This window comes from Denticeps clupeoides, chromosome 7 (genome assembly GCF_900700375.1).
Source record: "Denticeps clupeoides chromosome 7, fDenClu1.1, whole genome shotgun sequence".
Lineage (NCBI taxonomy): Eukaryota > Metazoa > Chordata > Actinopteri > Clupeiformes > Denticipitidae > Denticeps > Denticeps clupeoides.
The window spans coordinates 8,191,429-8,204,644 of NC_041713.1; the positions used below are offsets into that span (position 1 = coordinate 8,191,429).

At 46.0% G+C, this 13,216-nt stretch overlaps 2 protein-coding genes across 2 annotated transcripts; one reads left to right on the forward strand and one right to left on the reverse strand.

Moving 5' to 3' along the window:
* Positions 1 to 1,333: 1,333 nt before the first annotated feature.
* Positions 1,334 to 8,364, forward strand: sox10 (SRY-box transcription factor 10). The gene is made up of 4 exons (XM_028986209.1): positions 1,334 to 1,495; positions 3,506 to 4,307; positions 5,014 to 5,276; positions 5,731 to 8,364. Exons 2-4 carry the CDS (start codon positions 3,868 to 3,870, stop codon positions 6,519 to 6,521), a joined length of 1,494 nt encoding a protein of 497 aa, XP_028842042.1. The 5' UTR covers positions 1,334 to 1,495; positions 3,506 to 3,867; the 3' UTR covers positions 6,522 to 8,364.
* A 1,561-nt stretch (positions 8,365 to 9,925) lies between these two features.
* On the reverse strand, positions 9,926 to 12,353 carry polr2f (RNA polymerase II, I and III subunit F). The gene is made up of 5 exons (XM_028986929.1): positions 12,195 to 12,353; positions 11,847 to 11,916; positions 10,652 to 10,782; positions 10,397 to 10,468; positions 9,926 to 10,275 (listed from the first exon to the last, which is right to left on the reverse strand). The coding sequence occupies exons 1-5, from the start codon at positions 12,212 to 12,214 to the stop codon at positions 10,185 to 10,187; spliced, it is 384 nt and encodes a 127-aa protein (XP_028842762.1). The 5' UTR covers positions 12,215 to 12,353; the 3' UTR covers positions 9,926 to 10,184.
* Between the last annotated feature and the right edge of the window lie 863 nt (positions 12,354 to 13,216).

A 13,216-nucleotide genomic window follows, 5' to 3' on the forward strand; every position in this document is an offset into this window, starting at 1 on the left:
TTTGGGTGCGGGGGGGGGGCGTCGTGAGATGGAAACACAAGGGCTTTTATTGTTGCGCGGAACAGCGCGTGTTTGTGCGCGCTCGGGGCCTTCTCTCCTTTCCGGGCGTCCCTGCGAACGCCGCTCGGTGCGCCGGTGCGAGAATAAAACGCACGCACGCGCGGCACGAAGCGGCGCGGCCTTCTGCGCGCGGGTTCCGTTTCGATCCGGCCACGTGGGCGCGCGGTAGGTACAGTACCGGAGCCCGGCGTGACGTTGGCCTGAGAACGGCGGGCGAGGTCCCTCCCAGGGACATATTTACACGCCTTTCCAGAGTGCGCGTCGTGCGTAAAGGTGTGGTTTATGGCAGACAATAGATCTTCATTTTCAAACGATATATATTTTTTTATACCTAATTGAATTATATAAACTTACAATGCGATTATTAGCTCACATTATTAAAAATAATGTTGCATTTGTGTCATTTCCTTTCACAATTTTAGGACTTTTTGTTCTTTGCTGTCCAAAATTTGGAGGCGTCGTTGCGCATAGCAGGTGCAGCAAACCCCGTTCCTCGAGGGCCCGGTGTGGAAACCCCCAATTCCTGACCCAGGCCTGACCAGAGGTCTGACCAGTCTGTCCCCCGGCAGCGTTTTGGGGCAGAGTGCTAATTGAACTTTCGTCCCAGTCCCCCTTTCACGCGGCGTGTCCGTCCCATGACTGCACGCCGATGGGTTCGAGAATGTAGAGACTGGCACTAAACAGGGTCCTCGATGAGCAGGATTAGCATTAAGTAACGTTTAAGTTAGGCCATAATGAATGAATTCTCCATTTAAACCAAACTATGATCGTAGTGATGCATTTTTACATTAAAAGAAGTAGCCTGTTTCAAATATAATATTTTTTACACTCGAATACAACACAACTACAACTAGTAATTTATTATATCAACACGAGGGCACGGTTTAAATATTTTATGAGCCAAAATATCATCACGTAGTTTGGGTTTGGAGTGCTTTTAATCTGGATTTCTGCTCTAAAACGAGGTATTTATGGGTATGAAGATTATGCAACACGAAAATAGAAATGTGACAAATTTCTATGTTGAAATAACTGCATTTAAGTTACGCGAAATAAACACCGATTAAAGCATTCTCAAAACGCACGTCTTTACGCAGAGGCCAAGCCCCGCCCACCGTGGCGCAGCGCGTCGGCCAATCCCGGTGCGCGCGGGCGTGTAACCTCGCTTCTCCTTTAAGGTTTTTTTTTTTTCTCGTCCCCCCCCCCTCCCCCTCCCTTCCGCGCAGAATACATTTTTCCCCCCTCTCTCTCTCTCCCCTCACACAACGGGGCTCTTTAAGGCCGGGCGCGCCACACAGAGCGGGCATTCATAGCGGCGCAGCGAGGGAGCGAGGGGGCCGGGGGAGAGCGAGCGCCAGCGTCAGCGTCACTTCTGCGAAGCCGGGGACTGGCGGGACCCTCGCGCCCAGCGGCGACCTCCGCGTTCACTCCCGAAGTAAGACGCGCAGGGGCGCGCCACGTTGCGCTTCTGCGTGACATTGCGCGCGATTGTTCTTATTAATGTTATTATTATTATTATCATTATCATCATTATTATTATGTTTCGATTATGTTTTTCTCATTTGGAAACGCTCACACGCCGTTCCAACGCGCGGTTTCGTCGCTGGGTTTAGGGGGATTAGGATTTAGAATAATCTCAGGCAGCGGTGGTTTTTCCTGATTATTTTAAGTATTTTAAATACACTTGAATAGAAACAGAACGTTTGGTAGAGATAAATGTTTAATTGTTTTAACACACTGTAATGAGTAACCTGGATTGAAAAAAAATCTATATTAATGTTTGGCCTACTTTAAGACGGTTTTATTGTGGTACTATTTGTGTGTGTATCTGGCATTTACTTTTTTCCCCACATCTGAATTGGAGTTCGTTATATATTTACCATACGGGATTTAACAGCCTAATTATTCATGAGCTGGGGAGATACGCCACCGTGGCTCAAAATAAAAGATGCTGGAGCGGCCAGCGGGAATTTGGGACAAGTTATTGCCAAGTCAAGCGACGAAACATACAGCTTGTCCCAACGGCGCAGGCTGGACACGTCGCCGCGCAATTGTGGCGTAGCTGCGATCCTATATCATTCCGCCACGTCGATTTTATATTCATTTTTTTGATTATTTATTTGGTTGAAAGCGGGTCCCCTACAGAAACAGAGGGGCTTCTGTCTAACGGGGGGGAAAAACGCCACATAACGCTGTCGGGTCACATGGCTCATCATGCAGGCCCGAACCCAATTTAATTCAACGGTAATGAGTCGACGTCACGTCGTGGTGAGAAGGCGAAAAACAAGGTCGGACGTAAACCGCTAGGATGGGGACTGGCTTCAGTATATTCCGGTATTGCTGTGGGTTTACAGACCCCAGGAATGTCCTCCGGGGACCCGATGTAGAGATAATTTGAAGGCTACGGCCCCCGAAACGTAATTATCTACAGAAAGCCGGGACGTTTTTTTTTCAGGTTATGATTTTGTTAATTAAACAAATTGGTCACGTGCAGTCATCGTCTCGTATTATAAGATATCATGTAACTTTTGAAGTGAAGCTTCATATGGCGACCATACATGATTGTGTAGTTGGTAGTTCCATTCGGTCATAATACAAAAACACACTAAATGTGTTGTGGCCTCTCGCGAGAAGTCATCCCTCCGGCCTAAAGTCTAATTTGTATATTTCAGAAGGTCATGTGACCTGTAAATGCGCGTAAAAACGTGTTTCCATTACAGCTTTGCGAAATATGCTTTTTCCTAATCGCCTTAAAACCACCTCATGCGTAAACTTTTTTTTTCTCCCAGTGAGGAGTAGTGTATGTGTAAATTGCAAATCCTTAATTACTTAAAATACTGTTATTAATTAATGATACAAAATCCAAAAGGTCGCAGCCACTGGGGAGACCCGCCCCTGTTTCTGCCGGACAAAACCCCACATTTTTCCCTCCGCACAGAGGGCCCACAGTGTCCGACCGAGGGGCGCGGGCGCGCGTGCGCGCGCGCGTCGGTCGCGCGCCCGGGCGCAGCCGCCACCGCGGCCGCGCGGTTTGTGTTTCCAGCGTCGGCATGAAGCGGAGCCCTGTGCTGCTTGTGGGCTCGTATTATTCCAGCGCCGGCTCTCCGGGGACCTTGTCACAACTGGCGAGCCTTGAACAGTAGCCTGTTAGCGCGAGTCGGGCCCGGCCTGCGAAAACATTCCGGCTGCGTCGACGTGGCCCTGAAGCGCCAAGGGATCTGTAATTACTATTAATTAAAAAATATATATATATTACATAGCTTATTACATTACAGAGTAGGGAGCAGTAGAATGATGAGGCAGATAACAGCTTAATAATGTACAAAAATGTAAATATGGGACGTTGACGTGCTTTATAATTAGTGGCATGTACAGAATGCAGAGTTGTAAAGCGTTTTTTTTCCGACTAATGTTAATCGCTGTTCCCTTTTCTTCGCGCCTGCAGGTACATTTGTGGGGTGGGGAGGACGGTGGAGCCTGGCAGGAGGGCATCGGAGCGTCAGAAACCCGAGAAAAACCAGCGCGCAGAGGCGTGATCGTATCAGTACGAATGGAAAGAACTTTCATGCGCAAATCCAACAGAATTCTGCAAAGAAGACTGAGAACTGAAACGGACTGGAAATTTATACAGGCTTAGACGTATGGATAAAATAGGTCAGTGAACGTATTGGTGTTTTTTAAAAAAAAAAAAAAAAAGCTTAACTGGACGCGGAGAAGAACGCATAGGCCTAGTTGAATCAGGAGAAGTTGCGCGCTTCTTTTCAGAGAGAACAAGCCCGAGAACAGGCAGGTTAGTGCAGCCGCAGCATGTCGGGAGAGGAGCAGAGTTTATCCGAGGTGGAAATGAGCCCCGGCGTCTCGGACGACGGCCACTCCCTGTCGCCGGGCCACTCGTCCGGCGCCGCGGGCGGAGGGGACTCGCCCCTCTCCGGCCACCAGGCCCAGATCTCGTCGGCGGGGGACGAGGCGTCCGGCGTGGGCGTCGGCGTGTCCATCAAGTCCGACGAGGAGGACGACCGCTTCCCGATCGGCATCCGCGAGGCGGTCAGCCAGGTGCTCAACGGCTACGACTGGACGCTGGTGCCCATGCCGGTGCGAGTGAACTCGGGCAGCAAGAGCAAGCCGCACGTCAAGAGACCCATGAACGCGTTCATGGTGTGGGCGCAGGCGGCGCGCAGGAAGCTGGCGGACCAGTACCCGCACCTGCACAACGCCGAGCTCAGCAAGACGCTGGGCAAGCTGTGGAGGTGAGACCCCCTGTTAGGACCCCAGCGGTTCGCGTTCGCGTCGTTTTCACGGAGAGGTTTTTTTTTTTATTATTATTATTATTATTTTTATGGGAGCATCAGCGTTCGAGATTTTGAGCACGAAACGTCCAATCGATGAGTTCCGGTCTCGGCTGCGCTGGGTCTGGTGAATGCGTCTCATTTTCCCTGCCCGAGCACTGGTGTCTGCATGCGGGGAATCCTGGGAATCAATTAGTTTTAATGGGGTTTCGGCATTCATTGGTTGAAGACTTAACCTCGAACCGGAGGACATAATAGGCCAAGAAATATGATGAGTGCAGAGTCCGAAAGGTCAGCTGCTTCCCATGCCTGTTTCAAAGATCTGTCTGCTCCTCTGATATAATTGAATTTTCAATCCTGAGGGCCCAATCCAATTGACACTGCGCTGCAATAGGCTGCGAGTCATCGCTGTCATAATTTGCCAACCAATATATTACCAGTTGGTAATTCAAGACTTCCGAAACATGCCTTTAGCAAGGTCTGTGGCCACACAGGAAACAAGTTGCACTTGCTTCGACTGGGGTTGAGTCAAAGTTCTTGACCTCTGTGTCAGAAGTTTAAATGTCATGGGAATTGCTTCCCAAGCAAGTGCATTTGGGGTCAATCTTATTGTTGTTATAATGCTCTGCTTCATGCATTTTTTTCCATTTCTCTCTAATCATCTCAGGCTCTTGAACGAGAATGACAAGAGACCCTTTATTGAGGAGGCTGAAAGACTGAGGAAACAGCACAAGAAGGACTACCCTGAGTACAAGTACCAGCCTCGCCGCCGAAAGAACGGCAAGCCCGGCAGTAGCAATGAAAGCGATGCCCACTCTGAGGGTGAGGTCAGCCACAGCCAATCGCACTACAAGAGTCTGCACCTGGAAGTGGCCCATGGCGGAGGGGCGGGGTCTCCAATGGGCGACGGGCACCACCCTCATGCTGCAGGTGGGCCACAGCAGGCCACACTGTTTGACCCCACCTACACGGCCATGGTCACAGCCAATATCCTCCTACACGGCCATTTAAATAAAAAAACATCATGGATGCCAATGTCCACCTACCAGGAGGTTTTCCAGCGCTCTGTCGTTAGCCGGCCATTTGGCAGGAAATGCAAATTGCTCTCTCAACTTATTCTAAGTAAATCCCACTGATAGAAGAGGTATTGACATAAGGAGAAACAGAAAACATTTTGGCACATACTTAATTCCAAATCTTAAGACACCCAGTCCTAAATTCTAAATCTAATCCTGAACTGAGCTGGAAAGCAGGCAGGTAACGCAGATCCCAGTGATCATGTGTAAATTTAGACAGCACCCTCATCACAGTGGCAAGTCTGACTGAATGCTCTTACTGTTTTGTTTTTTTTGTTCGACTGATTGTGATCTTTACTTCCGTACAGGCCAAAGCCACAGTCCACCCACACCTCCGACCACGCCTAAAACAGAGCTGCAGTCGGGAAAGTCTGGTGAGGGAAAACGAGAGGGCGGCGGGGCAGGCGGCTCCCGTGGAGGCCTGGGGGTCGGTGCAGAGGGTGGTTCAGGATCGGCATCGGTGCCGGGCAAACCACACATCGATTTCTGCCAAGTAGACATCGGCGAGATCAGCCATGAAGTGAACATGGAGCACTTCGACGTGAACGAGTTCGACCAGTACCTGCCGCCGAATGGCCACCCCGGGGTGGGCCAGGGCTCGGCGGCGGCTGGGTCGTCGTCATCGCCTTATGCGTACAGCATCTCCACGGCACTCGCAGCAGCCAGTGGACACTCTGCAGCTTGGCTGTCGAAGCAGCAGCAGCAGCAGCAGCAGCAGCACCACTCCTCTTCTCTGGGCTCCGACCCCTCGAAAGCCCAGATCAAGAGCGAGAGCGGCCCGGCGGGCCACTTCTCCAGCGAACCCGCGGCCGCCGGGGGCTCCCACGTCACCTACACGCCCTTGAGCCTGCCGCACTACAGCTCGGCTTTCCCCTCGCTGGCCTCCCGCGCCCAGTTCGCCGACTACACCGACCACCAGGCCTCTGGGTCCTACTACGCCCACTCGGGCCAGCCGTCCAGCCTGTACTCAGCCTTCTCCTACATGGGCCCGACCCAGAGGCCGCTGTACACGGCCATCACAGACCCTTCCAGCGTACCCCAGTCCCACAGCCCCACACACTGGGAGCAGCCAGTCTACACCACACTCTCTCGGCCTTGACAGAGACGTGCTGCAGGAGGAGAGGGGGGAGGCAGTGGGGGAGGAGGAGGTGGAAGAGGCGCAGACCCCGCTGCGGCCAAAGTCCTAGTGCCAGAGATATGGAGCGAGGGAGGGAGAGGGATGGAGGAATGGGGAGACAGTGGTGGCCCAGAGCCGTTGTGGCCTGGCGTCGAGTCAGACAGCCCAGCAAAGACGAGGGACAACATTTGGCGGAGCTCTTGGGGTCACACACAGTAGTTACTCTGTGGGTTCGATCACACATATTGAGCGGACAAAGGCTAATGTAAAACACCATCCGACAACCCTAACAGGTTTGTTTTTATCTTGTTGTTGTTTTTTTAGATGTGGAATTGAAGAATGAAATCGAGCAGTTGTTCATTTTTAAAATCCCATCAATATCTCAGGCATGATCAAAGTAGAGCAGGACAGATTCAGCACAACACACACTGAACCATCACACAGAAATATTTTTCAAAAGCGTCCAGCATTTATGTGCTAGTATTGATCTTATGTGAAGAATTTCATGCACAGTTCCTTTGTCATCGATAGTGAGCACCGGTAAAACATGACCAAAGTTTTGAGACCAAAACTTTAGAGACCAAGAAATTCGAAAAGTTTAAATAAAGGAATTTCGTTGCACAGTTTGCTGTAAAACACACAAATCAGTGACTGTCGGTATACTTCAAAATTCAATATCGTCTATAACTGGATCGTTTTAGCACTGACTATTGACTTGATTCAGCACTGCATTTACCACACACTATACACAGAACTCTCTCTCTCTCACACACACACACACACACACACACACACACACAACAAGACAATATTATTTGTACATTCTTAGGTGTTGATGAATTTCTTATGGATGAATAATCCTTTTCTATTAACCAAAATACATGTCTTTTGTGTTTTTCTTCAGAAAACATAACACACTATTTCATTGTTATCATTTTTAATATTAATGTCATTGTTGATACCATCGTTGTTGCCATTGCTACACTGCAAAGTCCACACCACTGCCCTTCATTTTTATATACAAAATGTTCAACCTTGTTGAACATTGAAAATGTGTATATACTCAGTGTGAAATGATACTTTTGTAGATATTTGTTTTTTCTTTCTTTTTTTCTTTCTTTCTTTCTTTCTGTAGTTTGTCAAAGAAAATGCAGTTGCCTGAGACTGAAAGGGTAGAAAACAAATCCACACATGGTGAATGTGTGAAATGATTTTATCCAAGCATATAGACGCAGATTCTCTTGTGCCTGATTGGCTCACCACATGTGCCTGAATACAGTGACAATGACCTTTAGAGGTCAAACAGGAGATCCACATGGGTTTTCTTCTGAGTCTTGCCTATAACAAATATTTAATCATTTCATGATTACTTTGATTACATAACTTAAAGGAAAAATGTTGCCAATATTGCCTTTTAAAAATGCCATTCTTTCTAGCCACAAAAATATTCTGCACAGATTATGTAGTCAACATGGGGTGCCATACAATGTGAAATAATGATTATGCATTGAGTTCAGTTTAATATATGTTTAGAAATTCAATGTTTTTTATGTAAGGTCCATACAAGAGCATATTAACTTAAAGTAAAATGTTTGATATTTTGCTTTTTAATTTGGCCCAAGATATCACAAATTATTAGTTTGCTTTATTTCTGACATTTTTGTAGTATTATAAGGTGAACAAGAAAACATCATTTTACATCCTACCATCTTGTAGTTGGACATGCTTGTTATATATTACAAAAAATATTATTTATATTTGCTGGTATTATGGTTTTTGTTCACTGTTAACTGTTTTTGTTCTCTTAAATGTTGAAAGCCTTTGACCGATGTTGTCACGTCATTTTGTACCTTCTGAGTCGCCTTTGCCAGCAGAACAAAACATTCTGTAAATATTAGAGAAGATGGAGCCTTAGAGAGTATTAACTAATGAATTTCTCCCACACTAAATAAATCTTAACTCTTCTTGCTTCTGTAAATGGTACGATGGTGGTGAGAAGTTGGGTGCGAGTAGCCGGCCGCTCACAGGTAAATATTTAAGCAGGAGGTGAGTGATGACTTTATTGTGAATGTGTGTAAGTGGGAATAGATGGACATGTTAATGTGTGACTTGCTGTTCCTCTACTGCAATGTTGCATTTCTTTAATTGGAAGAATTTGCATAGGGATGGCATCGCATTTTTTTAAAGGAAAGGAAACGTGCCAGTCTGGTGTGGTCGGAGGCCTGATGTTGTTTTTGAAATGTGTGGAGTTCGTGTGGGCACGCACGCTTACGTATGTGCGTGCCTGTGTGCACTACGGGTTAATCCTGATTCTTAATTCCCTCCATTTAATCGGCTGTGTGATACTTTGGTAAAACAAAGAGCCCCATTGAGCGCCAGAGCAGGGAGGAGGGCAGCGGAGGGAGATGGAGCAGGGTGGGTCGGGTGGATGGATGGGGGGTGGGGGGTGGGCGCTGATGAGGGAGCTGGATCCAGAACTCTGCCCGGGATACAAAGGGACTCTCATGCACACGACCCACTGCCGCTCTCCTCCCCTCCCCATCACTCCATCCGTCTAGCCCTCCACTCAGCCCCACCCTCCTGCTTGTGCTCCCAGGTTTGAGAATGTAATGGGATTAAAACATTCCGAGACTGGAGTGGGCGACAGGGAAATCAAGAGAACTTACAGGGCAAAGTATAAAAATTGATGTGGAGGTACCGAAGTGTTGAAGAGGTGCACTTTGTCATGGAGTTGGGTACAGAACTAATTCTAAAAAAAAAAAAAAAAGAAGAAAAAGACTCTTTACATCATGCTCTCATTACTTTACATCTCGAATGAAAATAAATTGATGTATAAAGGAATTTATAAATGCACATTAAACCCATTTTATTTTTAGTGTTTTAAGCATTAATAAGGACCAGCTACGTTGTGTACTGGTCTCTTCAGAGAACATCTACACGTAAATATGTCCTAAGAAAACGTTTTGTCCTATGATAATGGAATTAAGTGGTTAACAAAGCCATTACACACATAAGAAACTGAGCTATTTGCACAAAAACATTAGGTTTTCCTACATTTCAGGAAGACCACACTAACTGGGACAGCATATCACTGAGGACAGAAAACAAATTCCTTCAGTTTAGAGTTTTAGTCACACCAGTGTGACCAGAGTCACCAGAGGAAAAAAGACAGCTCTGAGTGAAGTTAAAGTATATATAGATATCTCACATGGCTCTTTTAATATAACATGCCAAAGCAGGCCTGAGGTTGCATGGTACTTCTGACCTATTTTATATAAACCGCTTCAAAAAAGGGCCATTAGCTTTTAGTAACCTTTTGACTAGCAGCAATCTGCAAGAAGCATCCAGAAAAAAAAAAGAAAGAAAAAAAAAAGTAAATTGCACTGTAACTTTTTAAAAATATTTAATTGCATTTAAAATAAAGAACAAATAAAAATAATTCATACAACCACATGCATCCTCCAAAACACACGTCTATCCTGATTCAGAACACCACCTAGTGGAGGAATGCTTTATCAGTAACCGAATATTGCAGCACAACAGGAAAAAATGGTGCCAGTTCTCTTGCGATTCTTCTGTGGGCCGTAGGTAGACGAATTCAGCCACTCACGTGCAGTCTAATACAGTTTACACTGAAACAACAGATTAATCAGTAATGATTAGCTCATCACAGCCCCAGTCTTCATAACTCCCATCCGGTAAGTATCGGCGAATAATGATTGGGATCTTCCTACTCCTGTTTGAACACAAAATAAGAAAGAGCAGTTTTTAGATATACAGAATGGAAATGGCTGGTTTATACAGTTAAGGAAGAAAACAATAATATTCAAAGATGGAAAATGACTCTGTAAACTCACTTTAATTCTTTCATGGCAATCTGCAATGGGTCTGTTTCACCTTCCAGCTCTACCATGACTGGTGCACACATACTGAGAACAGAAAACTGAAACGTTAATCCCACCAAAAATCATGATGTGCAGTATATTAAACATCTTCACTGTGACCTTCTCAAAAAATGAATGATACATATTTCCATCAGTCCAATAACAGTAAAGACAGCATATAACAACCCACATGAGCAAGCAGAACAGAACCAATGTGGAGTTACTTACGCTATCTGCAATGCTCGTGTTCCCAGCACTCGCGCTCGCTCATATTTGGTCATGTAAGGAGTAGTAATCCTCTTCTGATTCGCCTGTTGTCCTTCCCCAGCAGGGAGAATCTGCACATTCTCCTGGTCTTCCTGCAAACAGGCGAACAGGGAGTTAGAAGTGAAGCCAGTCCATAGACAAAACACATGCCAAGCCATGATTGTTGGGCTAAAAGTCAGACAGTTAGTTAGGTTGCTTTTGTCGTCAATGCACATATACAAGGAAATTGTTGTAGCTACTGAACGGTACAAACAGACAAAGACAGACTGTGGCAGTACAGACTGTATTCAGTGCCGTACAGATGGCACTGCAGACAATATACACAGTTGAAACAATAACAGTATACACCCAGTAAATCTGGTAGACACTTAAAAGTTACGGACAACAATGATGCAGAGTTTACAGGTCAGTATTGAAGCATCTTTTGTTTATATAGAAGACTCTTCAGAGGAATAAATAGAATAGATGCACATAATGTAAATAGTTCAGATTATTGCACATTGCTGAAGATTGTGGCAAACAGCATCAGTTGAGGCTGTGGTGACCTAGCAGGTAAGGAAGCGAACCCATAATCAGAAGCTTGTTGGTTTGAATACCGAGGTGCCACTGAGGATTATACCCTTGATGTAAAAGGATGTGTTAATGTCTTTCAGTGAGGGAGGGGGCAACAGTCTACCCCCCTGCACCCTCTTCTGGTCTGACTCTGTGGCTGTGGTATGTCAGGATGCTCTCGATGGTGGAGGAGTAGAAGGTCACCAGCGGCTTCTCGCTGATGTCATTTCTTGAGAGCCCTCTCAGGAAGTGCAGAGGCTGCTGCGCTGTGCTGTTGGCATTCCAGGAGAGGTCTGCAGAGATTGTGGTGCCCAGAGGGCGTGCACTCTCTCCACATAGTTGCCCCGTGGATCTACCCCGTGCTTTCGTTTTTTTTGTGTTTATTTGCCAGGCACCACTCATTCATTACATTACATTTACAGCATTTATCAGACGCCCTTATCCAGAGCGACTTACAATCAGTAGTTACAGGGACAGGCCTCCCTGGAGCAACGAAGGTCTAAGTGGGCTTTGAACCTGGGTCTTCTGGTTCATAGGCGAATGTGTTACCCACTAGGCTACTACCACCCCATGACGTTCCTCATTAATAATCACATCAACTCACATCCTCCGCGTTCTCCAAGTCATCCAATCCCTCGTCTTCTTCCACATCATCGAAATCTCCGTCATCAAAGCTGCCAGAAAAAGATAAATGACAAGTAGAAAAAATGTTTTAAATGTACTTGGCCCCGTGCAACGTGTAAAAACGCGCAGACTGGGAATTTGGTCAGATTTTAACACAGTGTTAGTCACAAAAGCGAATAAAAGAAATTAATAAAGACGACTTGAATCAACGTATATGGGTTTAATGTGTTATCACGCCACATGTCGTCTTGTGTAGGAACGGTAAGCCACTAACTTCCTCGTTTTGCTCGTATACAGTTCCGAATAAAACGTACCGCGTCTTACTCACTTGTCTTCGTTGTCAGACATTTTAAATTTGTCCCGTTTGTCCGCTACAGGGTGCGACAATAAAAAACGTCTTCGGATAAACACGCAGAATGGAAAGACGAAGCGTTCCGTGGCCGCAGGGCTGTTTCCGCCGTGTCGCACGCGTCACTTCCGGCTTCATGCACCGCGGTGGTCATGCACGCCACCTACCGACTGGGGGGTGAGACGCTCACTTCGTCCAACACCTGGGGAAATGAAATCTGAACACCAACTCCACGAATAAAAACAGGCCTGGTTTTATTTATATTATATTTTATTTACAGAAGAAAAACATGTATAAGCCTTTTTAATTCTATTTTTACAGCGGTATCAATTCACTGTTTGTTTTTCCTTGCGTGTGAAACAGCCCAATTTTTATCTCATCTGATCACCACACAATTCCAGTGATTCTTGGCATGCACAGCAAGCAATTTCATGCAACCTTTCTCAGGAGCTGAAAACACCTGAATTTCACCACCACCTGATTTATTCTTCTAATTTATATATCTTCTTTGATATATACATTGCTCAAAAAATACAGGGAACACAAACATCCTAGATTTGACATCCTAGATTTGAATTAAATATTCGTATTGAATACTTTGTTCTTTACATAGTTGAATGTTCTGACAATAAACTACACAAACATTATCAATAGTAATCAAATTGATCAACACATAGAGGTCTGGATTAGGATTCACACTTAAAATTAAAGTGGAAAAACAGACTACAGGCTGATCCAACTTTGATGTAATGTCCTTAAAACAAGTCAAAATGAGGCTCAGTAGTGTGTGTGGCCTCCATGTGCCTGTATGACCTCCCTGCAATGCCTGGTCATGCTCCTGATGAAGTGGCGGATGGTCTCCTGAGGGATCTCATCCCAGACCTGGACTAAATCCTCTGCCAACTCCTGGACAGTCTGTAGTGCAACGCATCATTGGTGGATGGAGCGAGACACTATATCCCAGATGTGATCAATTGGATTCAGGTCTGGGGAACAGGCGG

Excerpts from the sequence above, each read along its gene's own strand:
- polr2f (XM_028986929.1), bottom strand. The coding sequence starts at position 12,214 with ATGTCTGACAACGAAGACAA. Across the intron at positions 10,783-11,846 it reads ACTTGGAGAACGCGGAGGAT|GAAGACCAGGAGAATGTGCA; the intron begins GTGAGTTGATGT and ends GCCTGTTTGCAG. Across the intron at positions 10,276-10,396 it reads ATTGCCATGAAAGAATTAAA|GAGTAGGAAGATCCCAATCA; the intron begins GTGAGTTTACAG and ends GTGTTCAAACAG.
- sox10 (XM_028986209.1), top strand. The coding sequence starts at position 3,868 with ATGTCGGGAGAGGAGCAGAGTTTATCCGAGGTGGAAATGAGCCCCGGC. Across the intron at positions 4,308-5,013 it reads ACGCTGGGCAAGCTGTGGAG|GCTCTTGAACGAGAATGACA; the intron begins GTGAGACCCCCT and ends TAATCATCTCAG. Across the intron at positions 5,277-5,730 it reads GCACCACCCTCATGCTGCAG|GCCAAAGCCACAGTCCACCC; the intron begins GTGGGCCACAGC and ends ACTTCCGTACAG.